The sequence below is a fragment of the Gigantopelta aegis genome, chromosome 8, assembly GCF_016097555.1.
Source record: "Gigantopelta aegis isolate Gae_Host chromosome 8, Gae_host_genome, whole genome shotgun sequence".
Taxonomy (NCBI): Eukaryota; Metazoa; Mollusca; class Gastropoda; order Neomphalida; family Peltospiridae; genus Gigantopelta; species Gigantopelta aegis.
In genome coordinates this window covers 58,381,715-58,393,355 of record NC_054706.1, presented here as the reverse complement: position 1 = coordinate 58,393,355, position 11,641 = coordinate 58,381,715, and the positions used below count along the sequence as shown (strand labels likewise).

Sequence of the window (11,641 nt, the reverse complement as noted above, 5' to 3'; positions counted from 1 at the left end):
GCAATTGCCGCGGCAATTGGCAATGCCGTAAGGATTGCCGCGGAGTTAGAATGATCTACATTAGAATGCTTTTTCCACGATTTTTTTTTTTTGTCGCGGTCATTTTGTTAATTGCAGGGGTTGATATTTGACAGTTATTTCATTTTACCGTGTCTTGTTCTCGTCTCTTTGGTAAGCTCGACATTGCACGGATTCATGGCCGCACTGCCCCGTGTGGTCATGTGGCCGGAAGATGACGTAAGGGTGTTCCTCGACAGTGACGATCCTCAGGAAGTAGCGCTCGGGTTTCCCCTTTGGCGGATTCTTAGCTCCTGCAGACCACGTGATTCCTTTCATGGATAAACCCTTCCAAGTCCATGTGCCAACCTGGAGAGAGCGACAGAAGGTTACAGTTTATATTATTTACTGACACCTCTAGAGCACATCAATTAACATCGGCTATTGGACGTCAAATATTTGGTAATTCTAACATGTAGTCTTAAGAGAAAAAAAGTTTGTTTGTTCAACGACACCACTAGAGATACACATTAATTTATTAACCATCGGTTATTGGTTGTCAAAAATTTGGTAATTTTGACAAAATCTTAGAGAGGAAACCCACTACGCTGTTCCATTAGTAACAAGTGACTTTTTATATCTCACAGCCTTTGGTATATCTCGCGTGGTGCATTGGCTGAAACGAGAAATAGCCCAATAGGTCCATTGACGATTCGTCAGAGAAAACAAGCTAAATTTTTCCATTAGCAGCAAGGAATCTTTTATATGCATTTTCCAACAGACAGGACAACACACAGCCTTTGATATACCAGTCATGGTTTGGACGGGAAAACCCAAATGGTGCTGCCTAAGAGATTCGATCCTACGACCCTACGTCCCAAGAACACCAGGCCAGCGATCTACCGACTGACCTAAATGCAGCCCCAGCGGGAGGCATACATATTACTCATATAAAACATTTCTGGTCACCAGTATTCAAGAGATATACAATTTATCCTGGCGGGATAAACCTATAATTGTCGTTTAACCCCCTTTTAAGACAGGCCTATAGACTTAGTCATGGTGGGTTTTTTTAGGTACAGCAACAATCATATGGGATTAGTGCATTTTTGTTATCTAATTATGTTTACCATTATAACAAGCTTAACGCAAACTTGTTATATGAATGATTAAATGCATAAATGCATAGAGAGAGAGGCGAGAGAGGAGAGAGAGATGAGGAGAGGAGAGAGAGGAGGGAGAGAGAGAGAGGACGGAGATGAGAGAGAGAGAGGAGAGATGAGAGGAGAGAGGAGAGAATAGAGAGAGAGAAAGAGGGAGATGAAGGCGGAGAAAGAAAGAGGATAAGAAGGGGGTTGTGTTGGAGACACAGGCACAACGCATATAACAAATACAGAGACACACACAGAGAGAGAGAGAGAGAGAGAGAGAGAGAGAGAGAGAGAGAGAGAGAGAGAGAGAGAGAGAGAGACGAGAGAAGAGAGGTGAGAGAGAGAGAGAGAGAAGAGAGGGAGATACAGAGGGACACAGTACAGAGAGAGAGAGACGACGTACAGACAGACAGTAACAGACAGACAGACAGACAGAGACATACAGTGAGTGAAAGAAAGAGTGCCATGTGAATTTCCTGCAGCAGTGCAATATCAATGGGTGTTTTCAGGAAAATATTTAATACCATTATCCTAAAGCGAAGAACGATCATAAGAAATCACAGTTGTGTTTAGTTTGATAAACATTTAAATGCTTAGGATGTTATCTTCTTCAGAAAGAAACTATATTATTACCTCCACGTATTTCTTTCCCAAGGTTCCCTTCTGGACGTTCATAATCTTCAGTTCTGTATGCTTGAGTGTTCCCTCGTCCGTAAATTCCGTCCTTCGTGGATACCTCAACACAGTGTCTTTCAAATGTCTGAGAAAACAAAATCGAATCAATAATGTATCTATTTTAAATCTTGCACATCAGAGCATGATTGAATAAATGGATGAATGGGTGGATTGATGGATAGATAGATGGATGGATGAATCGCGACCAAAAACACACAAGCGACTGTGTGTGTGTGTGTGTGTGTGTGTGTGAAACCAAATGTATAAGAATAGCATGGTCGCAAAATTTCTGCACCGCACATAAACATCTTTCTTGGATATAAGCACGAATATATGTCTTCCTCATCGTCCTCATCATCACCACCATCATCATCTCCATCGTCTTCATGATGATGATCATCATCATCACCATCAAACTAACCACCGTCATCTTCATCATGACCATCAAAATAACCACCGTCATCATCATCATGACCATCAAAATAACCACCGTCATCATCATCATGACCATCAAAATAACCACCTTCATCATCATCATGACCATCATCATCACCTCCACATCCATCATCACCATTATCATCATCATTATCATCATCACCACTATTTCCATATCCACCACCATCATCATCATCATCACCACCAGTTTAATAATAAACACATTAATTTTTTAAATATATTACTTGTATAAAACTTCACCATCCTTCCAGTACTGAGTGGTGGAGTTGCACGAGAAGACAGGTTCTAGTGATGTCGTCTGCATCAGTGTTTGGTTTCCCGCCATTTTGTTTAACGCAGACAGCCAGATATCCACTGTCGTCTCCACCGCCTCACGCATCACGTTTTTGCCCACGTCATAGGAAATAGCTGAAGTGAAAACAGTTTCTAAGCGTTATGTTTAGAGTTTGTTTTTTACCAGCAAACATTTTAGAAGTGCTTTCTTGTTTAAAAAAATAAAGTATGTATTTTTCTTACACTAATTATGTTATCTTTTACAATTAACGTTAGAGCAACGAAGAAACGAAGTAGTAGTAGTTGTAGTTGTAGTAGTAATAGTAGTAGTTGTTGTAGTAGTAGTAGTAATTGTAGTAGTAGTAGTAGGTGTAGTAGTAGTTTTAGGTGTAGTAGTTGTTGTAGTAGTAATAGTATGTGTAGTAGTAGTAGCAGTAGTAATAGTAGCAGTAGTAGAAGAAAAAGAAGAAGAAGAAGAAGAAGAAGAAGAAGAAGAAAAAAAAATTAAGAAGAAGATGAATTAGCAGAAAAAGAAGAAATGAGAAGAAGATAAGGAACAATGCTCTCCATTTGCATTCAGGTTAGAGTATGAATACATTACAAGTGCTTTATTTGCACATAAATATCTTTGCTGACCTGTATTTACGTTAATTTGTTTTAAAAGCAATTCTGGCAAATATGAAATTTCAGTTCCACTGTCTTCAGCACCCTTCATGTGATCACGTGAACCCTGTAGATTTTCCTCTGTCCTTAATGTGACATATCCTTGTTTTTTAACACTGCGACGTATGTTTCGCTATTAGAGTCGTTTTCGATAAATGAAATAACACATTACTTGCATTTTATTGTTTGCATTATCCATTTACGTACATCCGAAGTGTTTCTGGTCATCCTGATGTTTCTAATACCACGATAAGGTGGCAGTTATTGAGACGGACTTTTAGTTTATCTTTTTAGAAGGTATTTTCGCATTTCAACATCACAGACTCTCGTTTCAGTCCATTACAACTTTATCAAGATGTGTTGCAGGTTTGTAGATCAACCAAACGTGGTGTCCGTTTTCACGGGTTGAAACTAGGTCTGCAACTTTAAACATATTGGTGGAGGTGGGAGGTAGCCCACGAGAAAAACGCTCGATTGATGCGCTGTCGGTATGGGATCGATTCCAGTTGGTGGACCCATTGGATTTTTTCTCGTTCCAGCTAGTGCGCCACGACCAATATATCAAAAGCCGTGGTATGTACTATGCTGTCTGTGGGATGGTGCATATAGAAAATCTCTTGTTACTATTGTAAATATATAGCAGGTTTCCTCTCTAATACTATATGACAAAATTTTTTTTTTTAACAACACCACTAGAGCACATTGATTTATTAATCATCAGCTATTGAATGTCAAACATATGGTCATATTGACACAGTCATAAACAGAAAACCCGCTATATGTTTTCCATTGGTAGCAAGAGATCTTTTATATGCACCATCCCACAGACAGAATAGCACATACCACGGCCTTTGATATACCAGTCGTGGTGCACTGGATGGAACGAGAAATAGCCCAATGGGCCAACCGACGAGATTCGATCCCAAACCGACCGCGCATCAAGCGAGCGCTTTACCACTGGGCTACGTCCCGCCCTCTACTATATGACAAATGTTTGACATCCAATAAATCAATGGTGGTGTCGTTAAATAAAACAAACATTGACTTTAACATTTTAAACATATGGGTAATCATGACTGTTTTTCTTGCATGCAGTGGCGGGTCTAAGGAGATGCCCTAGGGGTCCAGGCCCCCCCTAAATTTAGAGAGAGTTATATTTATATTTTTAAAACAATCATTATTTTTTACGTTGGAGAATCTGAGGAATCCCTTCTGGAATGTCATTGACCACCCTCACCCCACCCCAATGGATTTTCTGGATCCGCCACTGGCATGCATGTACACACTGCCTTACCAAAGAGTCCTAACGGGAAGCCGCGGTAGGCGACGGATGCTGAGCCTCTCGTCATGGCAGCCGACGTGAGGATCCAGACGTATTCCTTCGTCGTGAGGGCCAGCCTGGCCGCTTCGTCCAGTATATACTTCGACTCGAGACTGGAAAACAAAATTAATTATACAAGTATCTTAGATGGCAGGAGTTAGCTCAGGGTTTTTTTAGCGTTCGCCGGAGCTGCGTTCAGTTAGACCGAGCAGAAAAACGTCCGCTAGACTGGTTTATGCACTTCACAATAAACCAAATGGCCACGTCGGAAACCAATCAAATAGGTCGCGAACGTTAGCGAAACGTTTGCTGGCTGAACTTTGGGTTGATGTGCTTGCGACGCAGGATCAAACCAGCATTCAACAGATGGGGGTTTTCTCATTCCATCCAGTGCACCGCAACTGGTCAAAGGCCGTGGTATGTGCGTTTTGCTGACTTTGGGAAAGTTCATATAAAAGACCCCTTGCTGAACTAGGAAAAATGTAGCGGGTCTCCTCTGATGACTACGAGTCAAAATTGTCAAATGTTTGACATCCAATAGCCGATGATTAATTAACCAGTGTGCTCTTGCGGTGTCGTTAAACAAAACAAACTTTAATTTTATAAAACTGTGATTATTGTCTGGCTGGGTAACAAGGAACGCCTCTCACCTACGCCTATAGTCAAACTATTGTATGTGATGTGAAGGGATCAAGGAGGATTTCTTAAAAAGAGGAGGTGCAGCGTTTAAAAAAGAGATCCTCCATTACATGTTCCCCACTATAATAACCAATAAAAGTTGTTTTGTGTAACGACACCCATAGAGCACACTGACTTATTAATCATCGGCTACTAGATTTCAAACATTTGGTAATTTTGACACATAGTCTTAGGGTTCTCATCCCAGTACCGGCTCCCACCAAGAGCGAGTTTTAACAACTCAATGGGTAGGTGTAAGACCACAACACCCTCCTCTCTCTCTCTCTCTCTCTCTCTCTCTCTCTCTCTCTCTCTCTCTCTCTCTCTCTCTCTCTCTCTCTCTCTCTCTCACTAACCACTAATAACTAAAAACCAACCCACTGTTCTGGACAGACAGCCCATATAGCTGAGGTGTGTGCCCAGGATAGCGTGCTTGAACCTTAATTGGATATAAGCACGAAAATAAGTTGAAATAAATGAATTAATGACCTCCCGAAATATAACAGAATGTTTGTTTTTTTAGTTAAAAATGCCTCTTTTTATTTGTCTTTAAATTAATTTTGTTGAATGGCTACTGCCAATTTAACGGTTTGGCGAAATCGTTGAATGGGTCCCTTCGAGGCAGGCGACTGCCCCGGGGAGGACCGAGAAGATGATCAAACTTGATGGCTTAGTAAAAGTCGTAATAGGAAGCAATCTCCGCTTCTGACATTTTAATCAGGAAACAACTGCTAGGACTCAAGACACTGATCCAGACCGCTTGTACTGATATAAATTTTACTCTAATGTTATGTACAGTTTAATTTAAAAAAAAAAAAAAAAAAAAAAAAAATCTTCTAATTTTATACTGCTCGTCCTAACACAGTTGGCTTTACACCGCTTGTACTGATAAAAACTTTACTCTAATGTTGTGTACATTTTAATTAAAATCAATTAAAATACAATCTTCTAATTTTATACTGATCGTCCTAATGTTAACACAGTCAGCTCTAACTTCTTGAAGGGACTGCCGTGAGTTTGTTGCCATTGTTAAGATTTTGCCGACTAACAGAGACGCTTTAATAACTAAAATTGCATATTAAAAACATAGAGAATACTACATGAGTGCCCGTTATATGCTGTTTATTTTACAACGGGTTGTTTAAAAACGTATCCAACTCGTTTTTGCTCGTTGGATACATTTTTAAACAACGAGTTGTAAGATAAACGGTATATAACGGACACGAATGTAGTATTCTATTTCTTAAATATCTTTAGAAAACAGTTTTAAAATAAATTTAAACGCCTTTTCCAACTAAAACCTATGTACGGCCCTAAAGCTGAAAGTTAACCTGTGCGTCACAGACAAGTCAATTTCAGGTTAACTAGTGATCGATTTCTACCGAGTTTTTCCATTTGGTGGTATGGCATTGGTGACATGGTCATCACCTAGGTGTCCGTAAAATGTTATCGCACGTATATGTGTCAAGTATATCTTATCAAAAATAACAAATAATGTTCTCACCGACGGATGTGTAAAAAACAAAATTCTTCTATAAAACTTATCAGTGTGTATATTAAAAGTGTTTCTGATGGACTTATTGTGTGAACTAGGTCAAACTTAATTTTCATTTCTTAATATATAATTTTATAGTACGTACGAAAGTATTGGAAAACCACATCCACATTGACGTCGGCGAAAAAAAGGGGGAGCCCCATACATCCGCACCTGGGTACGGCCCTATATTCTAGCTATATGAGAGCCAGAAATATTTTGGATATCCCGGGCAGTAGCACCAACTACATACAGACAGACACACCAACAAACACACAACAGAGAGAGAGAGAGAGAGAGAGAGAGAGAGAGAGAGAGAGAGAGAGAGAGAGAGAGAGAGAGAGAGAGAGAGAGAGAGAGAGAGAGAGAGAGAGCCTGATTTGTTACTGTGGGTTCACAAAAATGTGTTTGTTTTGTTTAACGACACCACTAAATCACACTGATTTATTAATATCCGTTATTCTAGAAATAACCCATTTCAACTTTTCCATTAGTAGCAATATATATTTTATGTGCAGCATCTCACAGACAGGATAGCACATACCACAGCCTTTTATATACCAGTCATGGTGCACTGGCCGGGACAAGAAATAGCGCAATGGATCCACCGACGGGGGTCGATTGTAGACCTACCACGAGCGCTTTACTACGTCACTCCCCGTGGCCCTACACAGTTGGACCCACTCACGTTTTCCCATAGATACGTTTTCTGTTTAGTCTTACTTATTTAAAAAAGACAGACCCAGAGACAGATGTTAACGGGTGTAAAAGAGCAAACAATGGGCTTTGAAAATTGAAAATCGATCCGCCTACTGTCAATGTTTGTTTATCTATTCGAAAACATGCATCTGTCGACATGGGCATTGTTATACGTTTATACACAGCAGTAATCCAAAACACTAAACAGGCCAATCTGGAGAGAATGAATATGAATAATATAGTAATGATTATTACTGAGAACAGAAGACAGCAGAGGAAGGACATGTGTTTTTTATTTATTTAACGACGCATTTTATTTACGGTTATATGGCGTCAGACATATAGTTAAAGACCACACAGATATTGAGAAAGAAAACCCGCTGTCGCCACTTCGTGGGCTACTCGATTACCAGCGAGGAATCTTTTATATGCACCATTTTACAAACAGAATAACACATACCATGGCATTTGATATACCAGTCGTGGTGCACTGGCTGGTACAAGAAATAGCCCAAATGGGCCGGTTATATGGCGTCGGATATATGGTTAAGGACCGCACAGATATTGAGAGAGGAAACCCACTGTCGCCACTTCATGGGCTGCTCGATCACCAGTTATATGCACCATTCCACAGACAGGATAACAGTCGTGGTGTACTGGCTGGAGCGAGAAATAATCCAATAGGCTCACCAACGGGGATCGATCCCAGACTGACCGCGCATCAAGCGAACGCTTTACCACTGGGCCTCCCCTCAACGATATTTAAAGGAACTGTTCCGAGTCTGCAGTCATTGTAAGATTTTTCCGACTAACAGAGTCTCTCTTTTTTTTTGCAACTAAAATGACATATTAAATACACTGGGCTACTTCCCGCCTGAAGACAGCAGAGAGGATATATGGTGGGGTGAGGGGGTGAGGGCGGGGGGACGTGGCAGGAGTCGTGCTTCATAGTGCACGCCGTTAACTACAATCCGCCGAAAAATATAAAATAAGTTTTGTCTGTCATTTTAAAACTGAGTGGATTTAAATTGTATGTATGTGTGGGTTTGGTTAGTACATACATAGATATTAACGCACGGGCTCAGCGGATAAACATCCGTTTTGGACTTAAAAATTGTCTCTCATGCTGGGGCTCGAACCGTAGGCATCGAATCGCCTGCAGTTCCCAGACAAACACGGTAACCATTCGACCACCGATACATTCTTAGCAACTTGGTAAATGTGCTCAAATAAATGAAAACTCGAATTTTAAAATAAAATGAACATCAGTGACGTCATTGGACAGCTTGCATTTTAAAGTACAATGCAGAAGTACCAAATTGCTCAGCGTTTTTGGCTTATATATATGCGACGTGTGTGCTTGAGTGTGTGTTGTGCTATGTGTGTGTGTTGTGTGTGTGAGTGTGTGTGTGTATGAGTGTATGTGTGTGCGTGTGTGTGTGTGTGTGTGTGTTTGTGTGTATGTATATATATGTGTGTGTGAGAGCGTGTGTGAGCCTGAGTGTGTGTGTGTGTATGTGTATATATGTGTTTGTATGTATATGTGTGTGTTGGGGGGTGGGGTGAAGGGGGGTGCGGGTGCGTGTGATGGGGGTTTGGAAGGAATTACTCCACCTGTTATCTCGAACATATAATATGATTAAACGAGCTCCATTTCTAACAAATTTCTGTAACGTAACACATGGATATGAACCAAGATACCGTATGGGTAACACATTGTGTTTACTTACTTGTCGGAGTGTAACAGTATGACCCGAGTGTGTGTTCCCACGAGTTTGGACAGTTCCTCGTGTACGTCCGTTTCATTCCGCCCATCAGAAATTATAATCTCTTGCAATATCTTATACCTGCAATAAATACATGGAAATACAATTCACGTATGAATACAAAACACGTAATGTTGTACTTGTACATGTGTGTGTGCAGAAAAATGTGCATGGGGTGGGGGTGGGGGTCTAGGGTGTGGCGAGCGTAATTTTTAGGGGGTAGTGTCAGGCCATGCGTTAAAAAAGAAAATTTACTTGAAGCAGGGGATTCGAACCCCACTCCCTCTGCACAGGCGCCTGCTGTAATTAATAAACGAAAATGCAATTCCTTATATCAGGATGAAAAAGAAAAAAAGAAAGAAAGAAATGTTTTATTTAACGACGCACTCAACACATTTTATTTACGGTTATATGGCGTCAGACATATGGTTAAGGACCACACAGATTTTGAGAGGAAACCCGCTGTCACCACTACATGGGCTACTCTTTCCGATTATCAGCAAGGGATCGTTTATTTCCGCTTCCCACAGGCAGGATAGCACACACCATGGCTTATGTTGAACCAGTTATGGATCACTGGTCGGTGCAAGTGGTTTACATCTACCCATTGAGCCTTGCGGAGCACTCACTCAGGGTTTGGAGTCGGTATCTGGATTAAAAATCCCATGCCTCGACTGGGATCCGAACCCAGTACCTACCAGCCTGTAGACCGATGGCCTAACCACGACGCCACCGAGGCCGGTTTTATTTGAGTAAGTCGCAAATTGCATTTGTCTTTCATCCGTGTGCAAGGCGTAATCTGTAACACTCAATTTCTTCGGTGCAAATAGGTTGACAGATTCCATTTGATGGACGTGTCACCGCCATATAAACGATTGGATACCCCTAGTATCTATTGAAATATGCTATGCCATGCATGCTAATATTGTGTATGCCCCCCAAGGGACAACAGCTGACTATGTTCCAACAAACATTCGATCGTTCTGACATAGTTTTATAGGAAACAACGTTTCATTAACATTACGGGATCGTTTATATGGGCTTTTCATGAGTCACGACAGCACATGCCACGGCCATTGATATACTAGTCTGAAGGGTACGCATTAGGACGGGGAAAGGGGGGGGGGGGCAGCCAGAGAATGTGTCCACTGAAGAGATTCGAACCTTAGTACCCTAGCACCTTAGGCGAGCGTTTTACCGACTTATCTAGATCTTGCCACCCCACCTCCTCCGCCCTCCGTCCCCCGTCCCCCGTCCCCCGTCCCCCAAGCTTGTACTGGGCAACGTCTTAACAATGTACATGGACCCAGCACTGGGAGGGTTATAATTCCTCACACTTCTTATCATCAGTATCAAAACATCTCTCAATTACTTCAATACATTTTCAGTCTCATTTTGCATGGTTGCAAACAGGGGCGAGTAGTACAGCGCTCGCTTGATGCGCGGTCGGTTTGGGATTGATCCCCGTCAGTGGGCCCATTGCGCTATTAATCGTTCCAGCCAGTGCACCATGACTGGTATATGAAAGGCCGTGGTATGTACTACCCTGTCTGTGGGATGGTGCATATAAAATATCCCTTACTGCTAATCGAAAAGAGTAGCTCATGAAGTGGCGACAGCGGGTTTCCTCTCTCAATATCTGTGTGGTCCTTAACCATTTGTCTGACGCCATATAACCGTAAATAAAATGTGTTGAGTGCGTCGTTAAATAAAACATTTCTTTCTTTTTGGGTTGCAAACATTTTGATTTCATCAATATTTAATCAGAAGATTATCCCGGACACAATGATATTTTAAGCAGGAAATGGCAAATCTGTTTCTGAACATCGGATATTGCTCAGGGAACGTTCTGATTGGAAATTATGTCGAAAGACTCTCACGATAACTCTCACCAGTCATGCCTTAACAACCGGATGTTGGTAAAATAACTTTTTACTTGGGCAGTGCATAGTGGAGTTACGTAAATATAATTATGTGTGCGCCAAATTCCAATGCAATACTGGATTTGTTTTCATCTATACTTTTGTTTATTTTTTTTAGTCAGAATTTACGTTTAAAATCTTAAGCTGGTAACAGAAGAGATATATATTTTGACAAAAGAAGTGTCATGGAATAATTTCCGTTGCACGTATACTTCTCTTGAAGGTATATCCGTTATAATAACGGTAAAACTGTTATTTTTAACATATATATTTCCGTCATTTCCACGGGCATTTCTTACAGTGTACAATTAATGATATTCTTGAAAGAAAGTGGCTTTAATGATACATGTTTGGGAAGCATATGTCTGTGATATTCCTGTTTTTATTAATTATATTATTTACTACAGCTGTATAATATTACATGTGATCACAATAAGCTGTATACGTTATACAAATCTTAACTTTACATTTAATTATTAAAGGTAGGTAACTAGTTTAACGTGCTC

At 40.8% G+C, this 11,641-nt stretch overlaps 1 protein-coding gene across 1 annotated transcript in view; it reads right to left on the bottom strand.

Moving 5' to 3' along the window:
* Positions 1-11,641, bottom strand: part of LOC121379751 (glutamate receptor ionotropic, NMDA 2B-like) — a 31,827-nt gene that overhangs the window by 13,179 nt on the left and 7,007 nt on the right. The window contains exons 3-7 of the mRNA XM_041508400.1: positions 9,178-9,294; positions 4,510-4,649; positions 2,504-2,687; positions 1,782-1,908; positions 149-366 (exon numbers count right to left, since the gene is read on the bottom strand). Of these exons, the coding sequence (XP_041364334.1) occupies positions 149-366; positions 1,782-1,908; positions 2,504-2,687; positions 4,510-4,649; positions 9,178-9,294 (786 nt within the window). The remainder of the gene's footprint in view (positions 1-148; positions 367-1,781; positions 1,909-2,503; positions 2,688-4,509; positions 4,650-9,177; positions 9,295-11,641) is intronic.